Below are 24,434 nucleotides of genomic sequence, written 5' to 3'. Positions count from 1 at the left end.
ACACACACACACACACACACACACACACACACACACACACACACACAAACACACTTTTCCTCTCTCTCTCTTTTTCTCATTTATGACTGGAAAATAATGTCCACCAAAATGGATTACTTTTATAAGCAAAGAAAAATCAACATTTAAAAAATATTTAAGTTACATTCTTTACAAATCCCAAACTCCTCCTGATAAACCACTGAATACATTAGTGTCCCTTAAGTGGATCAAGCCAGGTGAGCATGGGACAGTGTCCTCCCTTACCAGTTCCTTTGCGTCTCTCCCAAAGCTACCCACTTTGAAAAGGATGACTCTGCCTAAGGAAGGACTACTGTTGGATGAGTTCATGACTTGGCTTTCCTCTAGAACCCCTAGTACCTCACTTTTGAATAGAAATCAAGAAAATTCTAGCTGCTACAAACATTCTCTCTTATAAGCCAGAGGAAGAGTCCAGGAGGTTGAGAGTGGAGGAAGGTGAGGAGAGGAGCCAATGTTTTTCTCTTTTATCACTGGATCTCCTCACTAACTGAGACACCTCGGGTCACATTCACAGCACGTAGGATTTCTACGCTTTATGCAGGTGAGTTTTGCTGAGACTCTAAGGGAATAAAGGAAATGGAAATCAGTTGATCTTACTGTTTTGTTTTGTTTTGTTTTGTTTTTGCGGTACGCGGGCCTCTCACTGTTGTGGCCTCTCCCGTTGCGGAGCACAGGCTCCAGACGCGCAGGCCCAGCGGCCATGGCTCACGGGCCCAGCCGCTCCACGGCATGTGGGATCTTCCCGGACCGGGGCACGAACCCGTGTCCCCTGCATTGGCAGGCGGACTCTCAACCACTGCGCCACAAGGGAAGCCCGCCGATCTTACTGGTTTTGATGTTCCAACTAATTTGGGGAGATATGATTGTGCCTAAATTCATGCATAAAGGATTTCCTACAAAATGGTATCCAGTCTTATCTTTCCATCACAGACATGAATAGCTACTTATAATCTGTCCGTATTGATAGATAGACCATTCCATTTGCCAATGTGCTTCCCTCCCGTGACCAGGAAATGTTAATATCTGCAAAACCACCTCTTCTACTTACCCTGTGTTGGGCCTCTCCAGTCATGGCATAAGCCTTGGCTAGTAACGCGCTCGCCTCTGCAGCTTGGGGGCTGACTTCAGTGAACAAAGAAACACAGATGGAATGGGCCTGGAATAGAGAAAATCACGACAAGGTAAGTACCCAAATGACAGTGTCTCACTGTGGCTTTTATAGTAGCTCCCATAGAATTGTTAGTTCTCCCATAGAATTGTTAGTTCTCAACTAACAATTGAGCAAGTAATTTTACCTTCATATGTAGAAGGAATATTTAGTTCCCATTGATTAGGGTTTGGGAAAAATTAAATGAGATGGTGCATGTAAAACACTGGGCACAGTACCCTTCACATGGTAAATTCTCAGTAAATGTTAGCTATGATTACTTTTATTATATTTCATAGCAAAAATAAAATCATAACTTTAGCTCAGCCTCTCAAAGGTTCAGTATCAAAAAAATGTCTAGGGTTCCCTGGTGGCGCAGGGAACACACAGGCTCTGCATTTGTCAAATTACTCACCTACAAGCAAAACACACTTATGGTGGTTTAACCATAAACTTTGAGATACAACCAGCTAGACTAGTTTAAAGGACAAATGACGTCATTGCACCAAAGTATCATAAATTTTCATTTAAAAAGTCCTTTGTGGGCTTCCCTGGTGGCACAGTGGTTGAGAGTCTGCCTGCCAATGCAGGGGACACGGGTTCGTGCCCTGGTCCGGGAAAATCCCACATGCCATGGAGCGGCTGGGCCCGTGAGCCATGGCCACTGAGCCTGCGTGTCCGGAGCCTGTGCTCCGCAACGGGAGAGGCCACAACAGTGAGAGGCCCGCGTACCACAAAAAAAAAAAAAAAAAAAAAAAAAAGTCCTTTGCATTTGCTAAAGACTTAAGTTCAGTTGCCCCTATGGCTTTTTTCCCTGGAGTAGACTTTCTCAGCTCCCTCTTCCCAGTACAGATAGAGGTGAGTGAAGCCTGGTAGGGGAAATGCTGTCTTAAATCAGGTCACACAGCAGATAGGCCCACTGTGAGTCGCTGTTCTCTGTCCAGGTCATTTAAAGTTGAGGAAGGTCTCTTGTGTGGATCTGGAGGAAAATCAATCCCATCCCCTGTTCTGAGAAGCCCAAGCGTCCCTGGCCCTGGGAACTGGGCCTGGGGCCAAACAAGCCCACCTGCCAAACAAGCCCACCTGGCCGGGGCTTCAGCCAACCCACCTACCTGCTGCAAGTACTGGATGGCCTGGTCATGGTTCCTCCTCAGCTGCTCGATCTGAGCAATTTCCTCATAAAGACCAAGCAGATCTGATGTCCTATCACCCTTAGCAGCAATAACATTGTCAACTGCCTTTTCAAAGTATGCCAGAGCTAGGTTTAACCTGCAGTTGGCCAAGGAGGCTCTATAAGAAAAGGGACAAGAATGGAAAGTCACAGAGAGGCCACCTGCTTTGCAGATGCACAAGGAACCAATTCTAAGAACTAAACGATTTGGTCTTCATAGGCCAATCATGTGAGTGGCTGGCTCAAAACCTAGCCCTGTTGTAAACAAACTCCTACTAACCTGCATTTTACCCACCAGATTCCACTGACTACCATTCATCAAACCTATTAATATGTCATGCTATAGTCTAATGTTATAAAAAAGCAAAGGGAAAAAATGGCTTATGGCAGTTAATAACATGTGATAATTTACCCATAAACAAACACTTTGGAAAATCAAAATAAAATTTTATTACCTCTGGCTGCCTCTCTTTTAGGCCAAAGCAGAGGTTTTCCTTTGTTTGATTTAGTTTAGTTTATTCCTCCTCAGTTAAAAATGAGAAAGGATAGAGAAAACAATGTAAATATCCCCCCACCAAAAGGGGACGGTTAAATAAATTATGGCACATCATACAACAAAATACTTCAGACATTAATCCTGTTTTCTTTTTAGACTAATGTGGAGAAAAATTTTTAATGTGCTAAGTTCAAACTACAGTTATAAAACTATACTTAAAATATAAACCTGATAAGACCTTTAAGATGGCAGAGGAGTAAAACGTGGAGATCACCTTCCTCCCTACAAATACATCAGAAATACATCTACATATGGAACAACTCCTACAGAACACCTACTGAACACTGGCAGAAGACCTCAGACCTCCCAAGACAAGAAATTCCCCACGTACTTGGGTAGGGCAAAAGAAAAAAAAGAAACAGAGACAAGAGTAGGGACGGGACCTGTACCTCTGGGAGGGAGCTGTGAAGGAGGAAAGGTTTCCACACACTAGAAGCCCCTTCGCGGGCAGAGACTGCGGGTGGCGGAGTGGGGAAGCTTTGGAGCCGCGGAGGAAAGCGCAGCCACAGGGGTGCGGAGAGCAAAGCGGAGAGATTACCGCACAGAGGATCGGTGCCGACCAGCACTCACCAGTCCGAGAGGCTTGTCTGCTGACCCGCCTGGGCGGGCGGGGACTGGGAGCCGAGGCTCGGGCTTCTGTCGGATCCCAGGGAGAGAACTGGGTTGGCTGCGTGAACACAGCCTGAAGGGGGCTAGTGTGCCACAGCTAGCTGGAAGGGAGTTCAGGAAAAAGTCTGGAACTGCCAAAAGAGGCAAGAGACCATTGTTTTGGGGTGCGCGAGGAGAGGGGATTCAGAGCGCCGCTTAAATGAGTCCAGAGACGGGCGCGAGCCGCGGCTATCAGCGCGGACCCCAGAGACGGGCATGAGACGCTAAGGCTGCTGCTGCCGCCACCAAGAAGCCTGTGTGTGAGCACAGGTCACTGTCCACACCTCCCCTCCCGGGAGCCTGTGCAGCCCGCCACTGCCAGGGTCCCGTGATCCAGGGACAACTTCCCCGGGAGAACACACAGCGCGCCTCAGGCTGCTGCAACGTCACACTGGCCTCTGCCGCCACAGGCTCGCCCCGCATCCGTACCCCTCCCTCACCCCTCCCTCCCCACCGCCTGAGTGAGCCAGAGCCCCCGAATCAGCTGCTCCTTTAACCCCGACCTGTCTGGGTGGAAACAGATGCCCTCAGGAGACCTACATGCAGAGGCAGGTCCAAATCCAAAGCTGAACCCCGGGAGCTGTGTGAACACAGAAGAGAAAGGGAAATCCCTCCCAGCAGCCTCAGGAGCAGCGGATTAAATCTCCACAGTCAACTTTATGTACCCTGCATCTGTGGAATACCTCAATAGACAATGAATCATCCCAAAATTGACACAGTGGACTTTGGGAGCAACTGTAGACTTGGGGTTTGCTGTATGCGACTGACTGGTTTCTGGTTTTATGTTTATCTTAGTTTACTATTTAGAGTTTACTGTCATTGGTAGATACGTTTATTGATTTGGTTGCTCTCTTCCTTTCTTTTTTTTATATGTAGATATATTTTTTTTTTCCTTTTTCCCTTTTTGTGAGTGTGTATAGGTATGCTTCTTTGTGTGATTTTGTTTGGATAGCTTTGCTTTTACCATTTGTCCTAGGGTTCTGTCTGTCCGTTTTTGGGGGGTTTTTTTTAGTATAGTTTTTAGCGCTTGTTATCATTGGTGGATTTGTTTTTTGGTTTGGTTGCTCTCTTTCTTTCTTTCTTTCTTCTTTTTTTAAAATTATTTTTAGGGTTTTTTAATTTGTAACATTTTTTAAATTTTTTATTTTAACAACTTTCTTTCTTTTTATTTTATTTTTTCTTTCTTTTTTTCTCCCTTTTCCTCTGAGCTGTGTGACTGACAGGGTCTTGGTGCACCAGCTGGGTGTCAGGCCTGTGCCTCTGAGGTGGGAGAGCCACGTTCAGGACATTGGTCCACCAAAGACCTCCTGACTCCACATAATATCAAATGGCAAAAGCTCTCCCAGAGATCTCCATCTCAACGCTAAGACCCACCTCCACTCAGCAAGCTACAGTGCTGGACACCCTATGCCAAAGAACTAGCAAGACAGGAAAACAACCCCACCCATTAGCAGAGAGGCTGCCTAAAATCATAATAAGGTCACAGACACCCCAAAACACACCACCGGACACGGTCCTGCCCAACAGAAAGACAAGATCCAGCCTCATCCACCAGAATACAGTCACCAGTCCCCACCACCAGGAAGCCTACACAACCCACTGAACCAACCTTAGCCACTGGGGGCAGACACCAAAAACAACAGGAACTACGATCCTGCAGGCTGCGGAAAGGAGACACCAAACACAATAAGTTGAGCAAAATGAGAAGACAGAGAAACACACAGCAGATGAAGGAGCAAGGGAAAAACCCAACAGACCAAATAAATGAAGAGGAAATAGACAGTCTACCTGAAAAATAATTCAGAGCAATGATACTAAAGATGATGCAAAATCGTGAAAACAGAATGGAGAAAATACAAAAAACGTTTAACAAGGACCTAGAAGAAATAAAGAGCAAACAAACAATGATGAACAACACAATAAATGAAATTAAATATTCTCTAGAAGGAATCAATAGCAGAATAACTGAGGCAGAAGAATGATAAGTGACCTGGAAGATAAAATAGTGGAAATAACTACTGCAGAGCAGAATAAAGAAAAAAGAATGAAAATAATTGAGGACAGTCTCAGAGACCTCTGGGACAACATTAAACACACCAACATTCGAATTATAGGGGTCCCAGAAGAAGAAGAGAAAAACAAAGATACTGAGAAATTATTTGAAAAGATGATAGTTGAAAATTTCCCTAATATGGGAAAGGAAACAGTCAATCAAGTCCAGGAAGCACAGAGAGTCCCATACAGGATAAATCCAAGGAGAAACACGCCAAGACACATATTAATCAAACTATCAAAAATTAAACACAAAGAAAAAATATGAAAAGCAGCAAGGGAAAAACAACAAATAACATACAAGGGAATCCCCGTAAGGTTAACAGCTGATCTTTCAGCAGAAACTCTGCAAGCCAGAAGGGAGTGGCAGGACATATTTAAAGTGATAAAAGGGAAAAGCCTACAACCAAGATTACTCTACCCGACAAGGATCTCATTCAGATTTGATGGAGAAATTAAAACCTTTACAGACAAGCTAAAGCTAAGAGAATTCAGCACCACCACACCAGCTTTACAACAAATGCTAAAGGAACTTCCCTAGGCAGGAAACACAAGAGAAGGAAAAGACCTACAATAACAAAGAACAAGCCCTAAACAATTAAGAAAATGGTAATAGGAACATACAAATCAGTAATTACCTTAAATGTAAATGGATTAAATGCTCCCACCAAAATACACAGACTGGCTGAATGGATACAAAAACAAGACCCATATATATGCTGTCTACAAGAGACCCACTTCAGACCTAGGGACACATGCAGACTGAAAGTGAGGGGATGGAGAAAGATATTCCATGCAAATGGAAATCAAAGGAAACCTGGAGTAGCAATTCTCATATCAGACAAAATAGACTTTAAAATAAAGACTATTACAAGAGACAAAGAAGGACACTACATAATGATCAAGGGATCAATCCAAGAAGAAGATATAACGATTGTAAATATTTATGCACCCAACATAGGAGCACCTCAATATATAAGGCAAATGCTAACAGCCATAAAAGGGGAAATCAACAGTAACACAATCATAGTAGGAGACTTTAACACCCCGCATTCACCAAGGGACAGATGATCCAAATGAAAATAAATAAGGAAACACAAGCTTTAAATGATATATTAAACAAGATGGACTTAATTGATGTTTATAGGACATTCCATCCAAAAACAACAGAATACACTTTCTTCTCAAGTGCTCACTGAACATTCTCCAGGATAGATGGCATCTTGGGTCACAAATCAAGCCCTGGTAACTTTAAGAAAATTGAAATCATATCAAGTATATTTTCCGACCACAATGCTATGAGACTAGATATCAATTACAGGAAAAAAAATCTGTAAAAAATACAAACACATGGAGGCTAAACAATATACTACTTAATAACCAAGAGATCACTGAAGAAACCAAAGAGGAGATCAAAAAATACCTAGAAACAAAGAAAACACAACGACCCAAAATGTATGGGATGCAGCAAAAGCAGTTCTAAGAGGGAAGTTTATAGCAATACAATCCTACTTCAAGAAACAAGAAACATCTCAAATAAACAACCTATCCTTATACTTAGAGCAATCAGAGAAGGAACAAAAAAAACCCAACATTAGCAGAAGGAAAGAAATCACAAAGATCAGATCAGAAATAAATGAAAAGGAAATGAAGCAAACAATAGCAAAGATCAATAAAACTAAAAGCTGGTTCTTTGAGAAGATAAACAATATTGATAAATCATTAGCCAGACTCATCAAGAAAAAAAGGGAGAAGACTCAAATCAATAGAATTAGAAATGAAAAAGGAGAAGTAACAATGGACACTGCAGAAATACAAAGGATCATGAGAGATTACTACAAGCAACTATATGCCAATAAAATGGACAACCTGGAAGAAATGGACAAATTCTTAGAAAAGCACAACCTTCCAAGACTGAACCAGGAATAAACAGAAAATATAAACAGACCAATCACAAGCACTGAAATTGAGACTGTGATTAAAAATCTTCCAACAAACAAAAACCCAGGACCAGATGGCTTCACAGGTGAATTTTATCAAACATTTAGAGAAACGCTAACACCTATCGTTCTCAAACTCTTCCAAATTATAGCAGAGGGAAGAACACTCCCAAACTCATTCTACAAGGCCACCATCACCCTGATACCAAAACCAGACAAAGATGTCACAAAGAAAGAAAACTACAGGCCAATATCACTGACGAACATAGATGTGAAAATCCTCAACAAAATACTAGCAAACAGAATCCAACAGCACATTAAAAGGATCATAGGACATGATCAAGTGGGGTTTATCCCAGGAATGCAAGGATTCTTCAATACATGCAAATCAATCAATGTGATAAACCATATTAACAAACTGAAGGAGAAAAATCATATGACCATCTCATTAGATGCAGAAAAAGCTTTTGACAAAATTCAACACCCATTTATGATAAAAACCCTCCAGAAAGTAGGCATAGAGGGAACGTCCCTCAACATGATAAAGGCTATATATGAGAAACTCAGAGCCAACATCATTCTCTATGTTGAACAGCTGAAACCATTTCCTCTAAGATCAGGAACAAGACAAGGCTGTCCATTCTCACCACTATTATTCAACATAGTTTTGGAAGTTTTAGCCACACCAATCAGAGAAGATAAATGAAAGGAATCCAAATTGGAAAAGAAGAAGCAAAGCTGTCACTGTTTGCAGATGACATGATACCATATATACAGAATCCTAAAGATGCTACCAGAAAACTAATAGAGCTAATCAATGAATTTGGTAAAGTAGCAGGATAGAAAATTAATGCACAGAAATCTCTTGCATTCCTACACACTAATGATGACAAACCTGAAAGAGAAATTAAGGAAACACTCCCGTTTATCGTTGCAACAAAAAGAATGAAATACCTAGGAATAAACCTACCTAAGGAGACAGAAGACCTGTGTGCAGAAAACTATAAGACACTGATGAAAGAAATTAAAGATGATACAAACAGATGGAGAGATATACCATGTTCTTGGATTGGAAGAATCAACATTGTGAAACTGTCTATACCCAAAGCAATCTCCAGATTCAATGCAATCCCTATCAAACTATCAATGGCATTTTTCACAGAACTAGAACAAAAAATTTCACAATTTGTATGGAAACACAAAAGACCTCAAATAGCCAAAGCAGTCGTAAGAAAGAAAAACAGAGCTGGAGGAATCAGACTCCCTGACTTCAGACTATACTACAAAGCTACAGTAATCAAGACAATATGGTACTGGCAGAGAAACAGAAATATAGATCAATGGAACAGGATAGAAAGCCCAGAGATAAACACACACACCTATGTTCAACTAATGTATGACAAAGGAGGCAAGGATATACAATGGAGAAAAGAGAGTCTCTTCAATAAGTGGTGTTGGAAAAACTGGACAGCTACATGTAAAAGAATGAAATTAGAACACTCCCTAACACCGTACACAAAAATAAACTCAAAATGGATTCTAGACCGAAATGTAAGACAGGTCACTATAAAACTCTTAGAGGAAAACATAGGAAGGACACTCTTTGACATAAATCACAGCAAGATCTTTTTTGATCCACCTCCTAGAGTAATGGAAGTAAAAACAAAAATAAACAAATGGGACCTAATGAAACTTAAAAGCTTTTGCAAAGCAAAGGAAACTACAAACAAGACAAAAAGACAACCCTCAGAATGGGAGAAAATATTTGCAAATGAATCAACAGACAGAGGATTAATCTCCAAAATATATAAACAGCTCATGCAGCTCAATATTAAAAAAAACAGACAACCCAGTCCAAAAATGGGCAGAAGACCTAAATAGACATTTCTCCGATGAAGACATACAGATGGCCAGGAAGCACATGAAAAGCTGCTCAACATCAGTAAGTATTAGGGAAATGCCAATCAAAACTACAGTGAGGTATCACCTCACACCGGTCAGAATGGGCATCATCAGAAAATCTACAAACAACAAATGCTGGAGAGGGTGTGGAGAAACGGGAACCCTCTTGCACTGTTGGTGGGAATGCAAATTTGATACAGCCACTATGGGGAACAGTATGGAGGTTCCTTGAAAAACTAAAAATAGAATTACCATATGACCCAGCAATCCCACTACTGGGCATATACCCAGAGAAAACCATAATTCAAAAAGACACATGCACCCCAATGTTCACTGCAGTGCTATTTACAATAGATAGGACATGGAAGCAACCTAAATGTCCATCGACAGACGAATGGATAAAGAAGATGTGGTACACATATACAATGGAATATTACTCAGCCATAAAAGGGAACGAAATTGGGTCATTTGTAGAAACGTGGATGGATCTCGAGACTGTCATACAGAGTGAAGTAAGCCAGAAAGAGAAAAACAAATATCGTATATTAACGCATATATATGGAACCTAGAACAATGATACAGATAAATCGGTTTGCAGGGCAGAAATTGAGACACAGATGTAGAGAGCAAACGTATGGACACCACGGGGGAAAGTGGCAGGGGGGTGGTGGTGGTGTGATGAATTGGGAGAGTGGGATGGACATATATACACTAACATGTATACAATGGATAACTAATAAGAGCCTGCTGTATAAAAAAATAAAATAAAAATAAAAATTTCAGAAAAAAGAGAGTCATGTACCACAGTGTTCATTGCAGCTCTATTTACAATAGCCAGGACATGGAAGCAACCTAAGTGTCCATCAACAGATGAATGCATAAAGAAGATGTGGCCCATATATACAATGGAATATTACTCAGCCATAAAAAGAAATGAAATTGAGTTCTTTGTAGTGAGGTGGATGGACCTAGAGTCTGTCATACAGAGTGAAGTAAGTCAGAAAGAGAAAAACAAATAATGTATGCTAACACATACATATGGAATCAAAAAAATAATTGTTTTGAAGGACCTAGGAGCAGGACAGGAATAAAGACACAGACATAGAGAATGGACTTGAGGATACAGGGAGGGGGACGGGTAAGCTGGGACGAAGTGAGAGAGTGGCATGGACTTATATATACTACCAAATGTAAAAATGGATAGCTGGTGGGAAGCAGCCACATGGCACAGGGAGATCAGCTTGGTGCTTTGTGACCACCTAGAGGGGTGCGATAGGGAGGGTGGGAGGCAGATGCAAGAGGGAGGAGATATGAGGATATATGTATATGTATAGGTGATTCAGTTTGTTGTCATGCAGAAACTAACACACCACTGTAAGGCAATTATACTCCAGTAAAGATGTTAAATATATATATATAATCCTGACATGTATATATGTGTGTGTTTATATATGTGTGTATATACACATATATTTATATTTAAATATATATATATATATATATATATATATATATATATATATATATATATAGAAAGAGAGAGAGAAATAACTGAAATGTTTATAGCAGTTATGTCTGGGTGGTGACATTACAATTGACTTTTATTTTCTTCGTGTATGTCTGTTCTTTCAAATTTCCAAAACAAATGGGGAATATAATTTTTTAATGATAATAAAATAGCATTCATAGCATTCATTTAGGTTTCTCTTTCTAGAGTTAGCAAGACACAAAGAGAAGAACATGAGTAGTTCAAAGCTGCTTCTCACAGTTATTAGCTTTATGGGCAAACTCCAGGAGTCTTTATTTCCTTCCAAATAGAAGAAGGTTAAGAATACCTAAATTACAAGGTTGTTATGAAGATTAGATTTAAAATAATATGTAAAATTGCCTAACATGTAGTAGATACACAATCAATATTTCTTCTCCCTTACCCCATGCCCCCATCTTTGTATTCCCAAGTTGAATTAAAAATATAAGTGTGTGTATAAAATTATTTTATATAAGGCATTCTGCAATAGTTACAATTTATTTGAAGCTGGAAGGTTTCTCCCTCCCCTGAAGATTAGAATTTTCAGTCAAAAGAATATATAAGGCATGTTATCTGATAATTCTTCACACACACAAAAATTTTATTTTTGTCAATCAGACCACTACTTCCCTTGACCATAAGAGCACAAGTTATAGAATGATAATGCCTTTCATCAAGAGCTCGCAGGGAGATAATCAGCCAAGTTGTCTGATCTGCCTGAGCAATCTGGCCTCATTTTCCCCACCCTTCAAATGGGAAAAAGGATTTGCCCTTCCTAGATATTTGGTGGGTATCAGGCATAACTCAGTGTGTCATAGAAGGTGAGCTAGGGATTCAGACGACCCAGTGCTGGCTCTCCTACCTATTAGTTCTGTCACCCTGAGCTACTTAATTTTTCCATGCCTTAATTTTCTTATCTTTAAACTAAACAGAAAAATACCTACCTCATATGCTTGTGGTATAAGACTGAGTGAAATAAATTATGTAAAGCACTTAGGACAGTGTCTAGGATGTAGTTATACTTCAGTAAACGTTCCAACACTTAGGACAGTGCACGTACAAAACAGGTCAACAGTGCGGAATGGACGAATGAAATATGCACTCAAATTTATTCTGAAAGAGGAACAAGACTATCTTTCACATAAGCACAAAAACCTTAGTCACTGCCCCGTGTGACAGCAGTAGACATTCACCAGACTCTAATTTATGGGCCTGTGGACTTAATTCCATATTTAACTCTGGACGTTCGGACATCTCCTTGCCATTTCCCATTTGACTTCTAGATTCATGGCTTTTTAGAGGAGGCAGGCATGACTCATGTCATTTCCTTACCATTCCGTCACCTACCCTACCATGCCAAGTGCTTACAGTTTTGGAAACAGATTGCTTTTAAGTATGTGAAGATATTTGAAAACTCTAGGGGATAGTAAACCTTTTATTATTCTTATTTTTTCTTCTGATAATCTGATGGGCCCACTCTCGTATCTAAATATTCTGATTCTCAGAGGATCCCTAACTCAACTGTGAAACAGTTAAGTCTCATTCTGGCTTGAACAAATTCCATGAACTTTGTTTCCATATGGAACACAACTTTCCCTTAAAATGCACGTGCTATGCATAACTCACGGACCTCCAATAAACTGTCTTCATTAACTGTTCCTTCCTCATCTTTTAAGTTGTCATACTTGATGACAAAAGTAGGTGGCAATTCAGAAAAAAAAGGAATTTTACAGTAAGTATGAGAGGCAGCACAAGGAAGGGCTAACAGTCTGTAAGTTCAGATCAAGTTCAGATCCAACACTTAAAGCTTATCACCTTGGGGCTTCCCTGGTGGCGCAGTGGTTAAGAATCTGCCTGCCAATGCAGAGGACACGGGTTCGATCCCTGGTCCGGGAAGATCCCACATGCCGCAGAGCAACTAAGCCCGTGCACCACAACTACTGAGCCTGCGCTCTAGAGCCCACGAGCCACAACTACTGAGCCCACGTGCCACAACTACTGAAGCCCGCGCGCCTAGAGCCCGTGCTCCACAACAAGAGAAGCCACCGCAATGAGAAGCCCGTGCACCGCAACGAAGCATAGCCCTCGCTCGCCGCAACTAGAGAAAGCCCGCGCGCAGCAATGAAGACCCAACGCAGCCAAAAATAAATAAATAAAATTTATATATTAAAAAAAAAAGCTTCACCTTGGATAGTTTGTTTAACCTCAGCTCAGTTTCTTTGCCCTCTCTCTAACGACATAATTATTGCACTAACTACCTCAGGGGTGGCTGTGAGGATTAAATGGGACAGAGCACACGAAGCTTAGACCATGATGTATGCGTTTGGCAAATACGAGCCTCTTTTACTATCGTTTGAGTCTCTGGGTCTTTGGCTCTGAATATTTTTCCCCCTTTATATAGAGAGTACAAGACAATCATGTAATTCCAGGCCTTAGCCATAAAAGTCCAAGCTTGTCTAAGCCCAGATCTTACCTGCCCAAAGCAACTGTTAGGTCTTCCTCTGAGACCTGTAATCCAGAAGCCCCTCCCTTATATGATTTTTTCAGCTCCTCCATGTTTCTCTCTGACTTCTGCAGGTTGAAATAAGCCTCTCTGCCAGTGAAACAGTCAAGGAGAATGCCAGGTACACAAACCTCCCACACTGACTAGGGGCACCAGTGGGTAAGCAAACAAAAGGGGCCCTTGGGAAAACGAAGCAGTATTTGAAAATGCACCCTTCCCTATTTTCCATCTATATATGCTGTCAAGAAGGGAGAATTCTTCAGAAAAGGAACAGGGCCCTGGGTGTCCTGTGGTATTGCTGCAATCCAGGGCTAGGATGGGTGGTGAGCATTTGGAGTGAACGGAAACCGTAAATTACACTGGATTTCCTTAGAGGCATCTACTGCATGACAACAATTATTCATTTTTCCCAAGTGGGTTTCTGTAAAAGAGAGGAACTAAATCTGCTGAAAGGGACTTTCTGGGTCATTTAGAAAGTCCAAGCAAAGCAGGTTTTGGGCGAGAGGCAAATAGCAGGAAAGAAAATCCCCTTAATTCCCAAATATCCTTCTATCCCACATTTTCAATAGCCCTCTACTAAGGGCATAAGAGAGGAAGGACACATATCAGATTTTGCAAGTTGAGCATCAGAACCAAAAAAGTAGAGAGGGGGGTGTGTAGAGAGGAGAGACTGGGGACACATGGGCTCAAAGAGGGCTTATGATTATTCATGAACATGAAAGACCCTGAACAGTTTTCAAGTGGAGATGGTGCCAAAAGGAGCTGTCAAAATCACAAGCTTTTTGAGGAGAGGCATATATAACAGCTCCCCTCTGGAAATATGGAGAACTCTTTCTTTGGTCTATTCTGCTTGGCCTCTGGTTTCATGGGCAGTGTTCTCCACGGCATTTCAGAAAAACTAAAATGACCATGTGTACATTAAATCAGAGGTTTTGGGCTGTATGGTACAATCACCTGGGGCTTTTAAAAATCTCAATGAACAGATGCACCCCAGACCTACTAAATCAAACTCTCTGCGGTGGGACCCAAATAGCAATAATTCTGAAAGCTCCCCCAGGGGATTACAACGTGCAGCCTACTTTGAGAAACAGTGCTTTAAATTACCATTCATTTTCTGTCTTCCTACATGGCCACCACCACTATCACCTGCGTCCTCATTGCTAACACTGTCTTGAGTGCTCTGAGGAGCGGGACAGGCTCCAAAAGCTTCCAGCTGGCCAGGGGATGTGTCCCCAGTGACAACCCTCCCATGGCTTAACTCAGAGCTCATATGAATAGACACAGGAGGAACATTCGTACTTTCTAGATGGATAGCAGAGGCTTGTGGAAGACCTGGATGTCAGAATGGAGCTACGAGGCCTCGGTTTCACCTCTTACCCTGTGTGAGACGACCCACGTGGCATGCGTGGCCCCTGGCCCTGATCTCCAGACCTGGCTGGGAAGGGAAGGATATCGGCTCTGTAGGAGCCAGGCCACCCCCAGAGTGTAGTAGAGCATGACCAGAGTTTCCAGGATTTCCTTTTTCTCCTTGTCTCAGGGCGTGTTTCCCTTCCAGGTCAGCAGTGTGTTCTTGGCAGACTCAGCATGGTTCTTGGCCTGAGCTGGGAGACCTGGGGAAGTTTGAGGGTGGATGGCAAGACGAGAAACATTAAAAAGGTTTTTCAGTCAAAGACATTCCTGGGAGGGGGAAGGAGGGCATTGTGGTTGTCATTTGGTCTTTAGTATTGGTTCCCCAAATTGGCAGTGCATTAGAATTATCTGGAATGCTTGTAAAGAATATAGGTTCCTGGCTCCCCCCATCCTGCCCCTCACCCCAGACGTATTGAGTTGGAATCTCTAGAGGAATAGCGTCCAGGACTCTATATTTTGAATTAACTGCACAAATGCTTCTTATGCAGCCATCCGGGCATTCGTCTACGGACTCGGTTTGGAAATCACTGATGGAGTCAGGAGTGGAAGCTGAGTATCCCATTCCCAATCCACTGCTAATGCCATGTGACCTTTTCAATCCACAAAGCTTCTCCATCCTCCAAATGCAAAATGACAACAAAATTATAGAAGCTGCCCTTTTACCAAACACATGGAGATAGTCCAGGAATGAACTGGGTTATGCCACAGAGTGCTATGCTTCATTCGAGCTTTCTGGAAAAGGCATTCTATAAAGTCAAAGGGCTTATGAATACAATTACTTCCATCTGGGGATTTTTTTCAATCCAAGATGAAGCTGGTGATACAAATTGGTCACATACACACATACACACACACACATGCACAAAATACCTGATTTCTAAATGCAGTGAGGCCCCTCTCTAGAGAAAGAAGACAAAGGGGATACCAAACCTCTGCTAGACAGAACATGGGGCACGTTTCCCCTCATTTTCTAACTAAAGGCTGGTATTCCGGGCACTTACTTGAACTGTTAGTCCAGTTAACAGAGGGAGACTTGGGAGTATTCCGTTTACAGAACTACTTCCTCATCGTCTAGCCTAGCTCACGTCTAGTGGTCCCTGATGGGAGAGGGAAACTCTGGAGAAAAGAGACAAGCCAGCAGAGAACATATAGGGGTTCTCCTCCACCCTACTGAGGGCTGCCATGGCTGCTTCAGCTCTCCTCTTGGCAGCCCCCAGGGTCTGAGAGACATATTCACCCCTGCCACTGTGGGGAGGCCCACTGTACCTCTGATGCTCCGCTCACACCTCAGCCCTCAGTTTGCTCTCCGTTTGGCCCTTGGAGCCCGCTTTCACAGTATGGGTGCAGTCAGTGGCAATAGAGATAATTTGAAAGGACTTGCATTTGATGCCTGCAGCCCTCATATGTTCCAGATGTGCAGGTCCTTAGTGAATTGCAGCAATGGGAACACAGTTTCTCTGGAAGAGCCCTAAAAGTGACCCAGAAGCCGAGAAGTCTTTGTAGAACACTCAGAGATGCCTGTTCTGTAGGTCTCAACTGAAAAGAAAACTGGACTCTGTGGTGAAAGAGAGGGCTGCATCTCAAGTTACCAGATGACAGTGGTCCTCAAATTGCATGGAGCGTCATAAGCACCCTGTTAGAATGCAGATTCCTGGGCCTCCCATAGTTACGGTTCACAAGCTCTAAGGTGAGAACCAAGGATTCAGATTTATAACAACTCTCTTAGGTGATACTGATGTAGGCTGTCTGAGGACCACATTTGGAGAAACAGTGAGTCAGTAAAGCCTTTATACAGGAAGTGGGACTCATCTCCTTTCTGAAGAGTAGGTAGGGTTTTGACTGATGGAGAAGAACGAGAACGGGTTTCCACTTGGAGTAAACAGCCTGAGGCCATAAAGACAGAATAAGCATGTGTGTGTATGTGTGTGTGTGTGTGTGTGTGTGCGCGTGCACACACGAGCACACTCGCGCACATGTGCACTGGTGGGGTGGGGTTGGGGGGTGCTGCAGTATTAGGGAAGGCTGTAAGAAGACCAGTCTGCCTGAAGGGAGGTTTAAGTTGAAAGACACATAACGTATGAATTGGATGGAGAAAATGGAGTCTTGGGTGCCAAGTTGAGGAAGCTGGACTTGATCTGCTAGGTAATAGGGAGTCTTCATAGGTCTTGAGAAGGCAGCAGCAACAGAAAACTCTGCCAGGGAATCAGGCCAAGACACCAAAGTAGGAAACCGAGAGTCTTTTTATCAAATAGGTTACTTTCCACAACGATCTGGGCCCTTGGGAGCGTGCCAATAAGGAGTGCAGGAACCACATTTAGATGCTTCCCTGGGTCCACAGAGGGAGAAAAGTGAAACTGGATGAGCTATTGAAAACCACCCCCAAATCAGCACAACATTGCTTCTGGGCTCCTAAACAGAAAACAAATCCTAAAGTTGTTCCGAGGCTTTGCAAGGCTGCCCCCTCAGCTCCACACCCCAGCCCTAGGGGGCCAGTGCTGGCTGTGAAATCCCCAAGAGGAACCCTTTTCCTCTAAACTCAGCAGCTAATTGAGTATATAGTTCCCTGTCTCCCCTTCCCCATGCCCTGCACTGTGGTCCTTCTGATGAAAAAGCTGAGCTGGTAACCAATGGACTAAAGTAAACTGAACTAGGATCTCGATTTAAAACAGCTCATTCAACTTTAAAATCAGCCCTAAAGAAAAAAATGACTCCTTTACTCTTCCCAGAATCCACTCTGGTCTCCAAAGTGGAGTGCGTGTACCCCTATGGGTATGCAAGATGACATAAGGGTGTGGGGAAAAAATTAAAATTTCTCTGCTTTTAAAAACAATCTTTTTTGTTTTCTATTTTTATGAATATAATATTACATAATATTTAATACTATTGTACACAGTTTATAATAAATACATATTTATGGAGAGTGCTCAAAACATTTTTTGTGAAAAGAGAGCTAATTCTCAAGAGTTTAGAGACCACTGCTCTAGACGAATGCTTTCTAAAGTTTTCAAGTATGAAAAAGCTCCTTTTTCATTAAAAAAATCTGTGATAATATTTTTATAGCATTTCCTACATGAGAAAATTCAGGATGACAAAGTATGAAGAGTCAGAATCTAATATTCTGAAATGCATTTGCTTTTTACTAATTGCAAGAACACCCTCTTTTATGTAAAAATAATGCTCTGCATATATGTGTCTGTGTAAGACTCATTTCCTCTCTCTCTAGAGGATGCTCACAGATCGGTGACCTTGTTTCCTAACTCCAAGTCCCACCTCCCTGAATCCGATGGCTGTTCCAAGACCATGTCATTTTCCTTTACTTGCCCTCCCCAGCCAGGGACACCTGCACCAACAGGGCAGCAACTATAGAAGTAAAAATCAGGGTGGCAGCAAGACCTGCTTCTGGAGCCTGAGATTCAGAGATCACAAGGGCATATTAATGAACTGGAAAAGCGGTCCAGAGATTGTCCACCAAATGTATCGATCATTTTGCTTTAGTTTGGGGTAAGATTCCACCACTGATTTCTGTTACTCTGACTCAGGCCACAGAGAATCTTCTCGGAGCTACTCAGTCTTTGGAGGCTGCTGCTGTCACCTTTGACCATCACCTATATTTAAGAAGTTCTCGTGGTACAGTGATTACGACAGCAGGGTCTTAGGGCCAGACTTCCAGGTACAGAAGCTGGCTCAGCCACTTACTACTTGAATGAGTTACTTAATCTATCTGTACTTCAGTTTATTCACCTATAAGATGGCAATGAAAATACCTCCCACCTCGTACGGTTGTTGCAAGCATTAATTTAATTAATTTATGAAAAAGGATTAAATAGTGCCTGACACAGAAATGAAATGAGTTTAAATAAAAATTAGCTGTTATCATCATCATTACTACCAGGGTCCATTCCCCTTAAGCAATTTATTATTTATGTATGTCCTTATGTACTCTGGACATTCTTCATAAAGCTGCTTACAGAATCTCTATAAAAGGCTGCCTTCTCAAACGCACACTCACTTCAGATAGGTACCAGGCTTCCTGCAGGTCAGATCAACTGCTCTTTATCATTCCCTGTTGTTCCTGTACCAGCTTTTTTACCAACTAGACAGAGAAGGTAGGGTTCATGACTTATGCATCTTTTTCGAGATTTCTGCAACACTTAGAGCCCCAGATACCTGGAAGGTTCCCAGTAATAACAGGCTAACAAATTAATTCATTGCTTCATTAATAATAGGCAAAACACCGGGAAACTGCTTGCCCATGTTACTGTCTTCTCCTTCCTGAACACATGGAAACAGTGGTCACAAGGTGACCAGCCACCTCCACCTGCCCTTTTCTCAACCACTGAAACCCTAGGCTCGGGAGGGTTCTCGCCAGGTCAGCTGGTGACAGAGTTCCACTTCTAGTGTCCCTTACCCTGTTTCACCAACCATCAGTCTTTTACACTCTCTGCTTCACAAAGGCCTCGCGTTTTTTTGTTATTGACTCCTGAACCCCGCTGCATCGATTGCTCCATTTTTTAAAACCTTCAAACTCTCTATCTGGCTCCTTCTCCACTGCCTAAAATGTTCCCAGGTCACCTCCTCTTATAAAATTAGCTTCAAATGACCTTTCTGCCTTCCCTAGCTACCCTCCTGTTTCCCCTCATCCCTTTCACTATGCAGGACGTGGCATACATAGCCTTCACTATGCAGGACGTGGCATACATAGCCTAGGCTACCGGCCCATGCCTTCCCCTCATCCCCGGGATCTGGCGTCTGCTCCAACCCTTCTGCAGAAATGGTTCTCGTGAGGTCCCCAAGGGCCTCTTACTGAGTAAGTGCAGTCGCAGTTTCTTGTATCCCCATCTCATGGCAGCATCAGACACCTAGGCTACTTGGCTTCTCCTCTTGGCTCCCAAGGCACTGCTCTAACTCAGCTCTCCTTGATAAACCTTCTCTATTGGACTCTTTGCTCACTCTACCAGGGTCCTCTGTTCCCTTCCATTAATACGTCCGTTCTCCAAGGGTCTGTCTTTCCATTTCTTCCTTTTCTTCTCTCTCCTCTCAGAAGTTTTATCAACTCGTATAACGTCAACCTCGGCCTTCATGCTTATAATTTTCCATTCCCCCTCCCTCCCTAGTTCTGGGCTCAAATATTCGTCCATGCTTATGATTCCCCTTCTCCCCTCCCCAGTTCTGGTCCCAACTTTCCAGCACCTAGTAAAAATATACTTGTGGATTTCTCCGTTGTAATTCACAATCAATATATCAAAAACCAGACCCACCATTCCTCTCCCACTTCGCTTCCTTTCCTGACCGGCTTATCTCTGATGATGGCACCTTGAGGGGCCTGAAACTTCATGGTCATCTTGGGGCCTCACTTTTCCTCGACCTCAAATCCAATGCCATGTCCTGCCAATTCTTCCTTCACAGCCCTTTTTTAACTATCATTTTTGAATAGGTAATACATTCCCATGGTTCAAAAGTTAAAATTATATGGAAGGGTAAATGTTGAGAGGTCTCACTTCAAATTCTATTCCCTTTCACAAGCAGCCTCTAGGTAACTTTTGTTTCTTTCTTGTGTTTCCTTCAGTGTTTCTTGATGTGAATATAAGCACATATTCTTGATGTGAATATAAGCACATATTCTCATTTCTCTCCCCTCCTTCTTACCTGAAAAGAGGTATGTTACAAACACGGTCCTGCGTTGTGCGTTCTCTGTTGCCTAAAGATGTATCCAGGAGATCTTGTGGTAGATAAGCCCTTTCTAAGGCTGTACATACCACATAGTGTATATTAGTCCAAGTATGATGAGTATACTTGGTTGTTTCCAATCTTCTACTATCATAAACAATGCTGCAAAGAATAATATCATCCATTTAAGTGTGTATTCAGGAAAGAGTCCCAAAAGTGGGATTTCTGGCTTAAAAGGTAAAGGTATCTGTCCTTCGTAGACTCTTAAATCCTTACCTTCTCACTCGTGCCCCCTGTCACCAGCCTGGTTTTACACCTAGAGGTAAACAGCTAGATGGGATAGCTTCCATTCTAGCTATCATTGCTAGACTGACCTTTCCAAAAGCACACTTTGATTTATTCATCCCCCTGCTGGAAAATCTCTAATAGTCCTCCTTGTCTACCAAATAAATGACTAACTCCTCAGCCTGCCCAAAGCGTCCTGCTTTCCAGGTTCATCTGAGTGGTGCTGACCGTGCCCAGCCAGCGCTGCTGATTACTTTCTAAACACACGCTGCGCTCTCCCACCTCCACGCGTCTGCCAGGCCTTGTTCTCCATCAGAAATGCCTGCCCCTTCTTCTGCCTACCCAACCCTACTCATTTTTAAAGGGCCTTCTTGAATGGCACCTCTTCCTGAATCTATTCAGTCAGAAATGATTTCACCCAGCGCCCCCAAAGCCCTGTATTTAAACTAGTCCCATGGCCTTCTGGTGCCTTCCGGTGCCTTCTATCGCAGTTGTCTGTGGGTAGCTCACCTTCCATACGAGGCTGTAAGTTCTCTGAAGGCAACGACTGTGCCTTCTGCCCCTTACAGTTCCCAGAGCCCTCGTCAAAGAATTTCACATATACAAGTGTCTCATTAAATACTTACTGGAAGACCATTTATCGAGAGAAATCAGCCTTCTGGCTTGACGCCCTTCCCCCATTGCTGGAAAAGGCTCCCAGGGAAATGAGCCAGGCAGGTCTGCTGGCCATAAAGCATGCACATGTGCAGCGAGGCGTGAGCACACACAGACGCATACGTCCCGCCTACACGGGAGCCTGGCTCATAAATTCTGTCTATTTTGCAGCAGTTGCAGGATTAATGACAACAAAACTAAGTGGAATTCAGCAAGCACTTCATCCCTCTTGAAGGTCCGTCATTTTTCAAAGCTTTCGTTGTTTTATTTGAAGGACCACAGACTTCAAAAAAAAGTTAAAGTGAAGAAACTGGGTAAGGCCTATACCTGAAATAAGAGACCCTAGGCTATTCTCAAGGTACGGCCATAATCAAAACCTATTCTAGAAAAACTCTAGGCTAGGCCTCAGAAAGTCTGGGTTCAAGACTGAGTGCTGTTGTATTATGTGGGCACTTCAGCTAATCAGGAAGTTGTTTTTCCCATCTAGAAAAAACAAACACACAAAAAGACCTTCTTTTACAGGAAAACTTTTTCCCCTCCAACCTACTACTCAAATGTGGTTCTCCATTCATGTGGCAGGAAGAACTGTGAATTAGGGAAAAGAGGGTGGTGCTCCCACCATCTTTTATAATGTAACCTGTTTACCGGTCTTGAGTTAGTCTGGAATCTAACTGGAAAAGCAAAACTCAAAGTCTACTGTGGCTATTCATAGAAAGGGTTGATTTCAGAAGATGAAGGCCAACCTCCTTCCACAGACCTACCATAGTAATCTCTCTAAAGAAAGGGAGGCCGTGTCTGCCTGCCCTCGGTTCAGACAAACATCCCCCTCAAATGCTTCTGGTACTTTCCTCTCAGGTTCAAGCTGCCATCACCTCAGGTCAGAATTTCAAAAATAGTTACCTAAGTTGTCTCCCTGAATCTGGGCTCTCCCAGGGCCCAAGGAGTATACCTGTTGGTGCCAAACCAAGTGTCAATGACTTGCCAACTGACAAATCCATGGGTCTGTCTTCGGCCTTCACCTCATTTGACCTCTCTCTGCCATCTGACCCTGCTGAAACCACACTGCACTTCCTTTTGAAACCCCTTCTCCGCCCTTGGCTTCCATGACTCGGCCCCTCCTGATTCTATTTCCTTGCTGGCTCCGCTTCCGCTACCCAATCCTAACGCTCTTGTCCTCCAGGCTTCTGTCCTCTGCTTCCCTTCCCTCGTTATTGATTACCTTTACCTCTACGATCCCTGTCACACTGCCCGCCTCATCCATGGACTTCCCCGCTTCTTGACAAGGTGTGAGTTGGGGACAGGATGGACCCTCCCCTGGGCAACCCCACCGCGACTGTGGTTCTGTGTGCGCTCAGTGTGGCTGGCTCCCCCAGACCCAGCCAGGGAAATCGAGTACCTCTCAGTGTCACGTAGCCATAAGCCAGGGTGGCCAAAGCCTGTGCACATTTCCAGGGTTCTTCCCCAAAAATAATCCGAGGAAGGATGACACAGCGAATCAGCTCCTTATTTGCTAGGGTATTCTGCAGAGAGCAAACAAGTCATTACACTTTTTGGGAAGGAGGAAAATCTCCAGCCTGTATCTTATCACTGATTTGCAGGACTGCATCCACTGTCAACTTTTTCTCTCCTCCCCCCTTCCCATCCCACAGCCAATCCATCAAGTCCTTTTGGCTCCACCCTATTCCTAAGTCCTAAAGCTACACACTTCTCATTTCTGCCACGTGTACCTAGTCCAAGCCACCCTCATCTTTGACCTGGGTGACCACAGCCCCTCCTAATTGCCTCCACTCTTGCCCCCCAGAGTCTACTTTCTACATCATAGCCAGAGTGACTTCTTTTAACCTCTTATTGTGAAAAACTTTAACAGTATACAAAAAGAGCATGGAGAATGAGTCAGCTTCATCGCTCACAGCCAACCTGGTTTCATACCTATGTTCCTCAAGCATCCACCCTCTCCCTCTACGATTTTGAAGCAAATCAAAGATATTAAATCATTTCATATTTCGTAAGTATCTCCAAAAGATACAGACTTAGAAATATAACCACAAAATCACTATCTCACCAAAATATTAATAACAATTCCTTACTATCAGATACCTAGTCTCATAAACCTAATAATTACCTCATAAAGCCAACATTTCTTTTACAGTTTAATTGTCCATACACTGAGATCAGTCTCCTGAGTCTCTTTTCATCAATGGGTTCCACCTCCATTTCTAATTCTTTGCATTGCAAATTATTTATTGAAGAAACTGAGTTACTTGGTTTATAGTGTTTCCCAAAAATGGAAATTTGGTTGAATCTTTATGGTGTCACTCAACATGTCCTTCCAGTCTCCATTCTGCCTTTATATTGGTGGTTGATTTAGAAGTCTGGTTACCTTTAGCTTTTCTTTTTTTAAGCAAAACTATTTCATATGTTCTACCATCAGAAGACACCTAACCTTGGGTTGTCTCTTTCTGATAAAAGCACAACTACATGAATTAATCTATAAAAGATTATAAAACGCTGATATCCTAATTCTATCATTCCCTCTTCATATGTTAGGTGGAATAACTTTATAAAAAGAAACCTCCTCTCATCTCCTTCTTAGTCACCCAATAGTACAGCTCGTATCAGGACAGGATACATGATTTAATCATTCTCTTTATTTATCAGCTTTCCAAATAATGAGTTCATTCACTAGCATCCTCCAATGGTGACCAAATAGATAGTTATTTATCATTCTTCTTCTTATTATTATTACTATAAACATATCTGGATTTTTAAACAAATCTGATGTTCCTGAACATAGCAAACTAATTTCTAACTTGGGGCTTGTACACCTGTTGTCCCCCCAGCTTGGGGACACTCTCACACATCGTTACCCTCTTCTGTCATTTTCATTGCATTCACCTCAGAGAGGCCTTCCTTGGCCACCTTATCTAAAACA

The 24,434-nt window shown here is 42.7% G+C and overlaps 1 protein-coding gene across 1 annotated transcript in view; it reads right to left on the bottom strand.

Moving 5' to 3' along the window:
- The window catches only part of TTC23L (tetratricopeptide repeat domain 23 like), a 44,270-nt gene that overhangs the window by 10,579 nt on the left and 9,257 nt on the right, over positions 1-24,434 (bottom strand). Inside the window, 5 exon segments of the mRNA XM_029219130.1 lie at positions 1,075-1,195; positions 2,299-2,476; positions 13,457-13,582; positions 14,940-15,096; positions 22,899-23,022. Of these exon segments, the coding sequence (XP_029074963.1) occupies positions 1,075-1,195; positions 2,299-2,476; positions 13,457-13,582; positions 14,940-15,096; positions 22,899-23,022 (706 nt within the window).

Source organism: Monodon monoceros, unplaced genomic scaffold (assembly GCF_005190385.1).
Source record: "Monodon monoceros isolate NGI ecotype Baffin Bay Population unplaced genomic scaffold, NGI_Narwhal_1 Super_Scaffold_12, whole genome shotgun sequence".
Taxonomy (NCBI): domain Eukaryota; kingdom Metazoa; phylum Chordata; class Mammalia; order Artiodactyla; family Monodontidae; genus Monodon; species Monodon monoceros.
The sequence above is the reverse complement of the archived record's forward strand: the minus strand, read 5'-3'. Positions and strand labels throughout refer to the sequence as shown.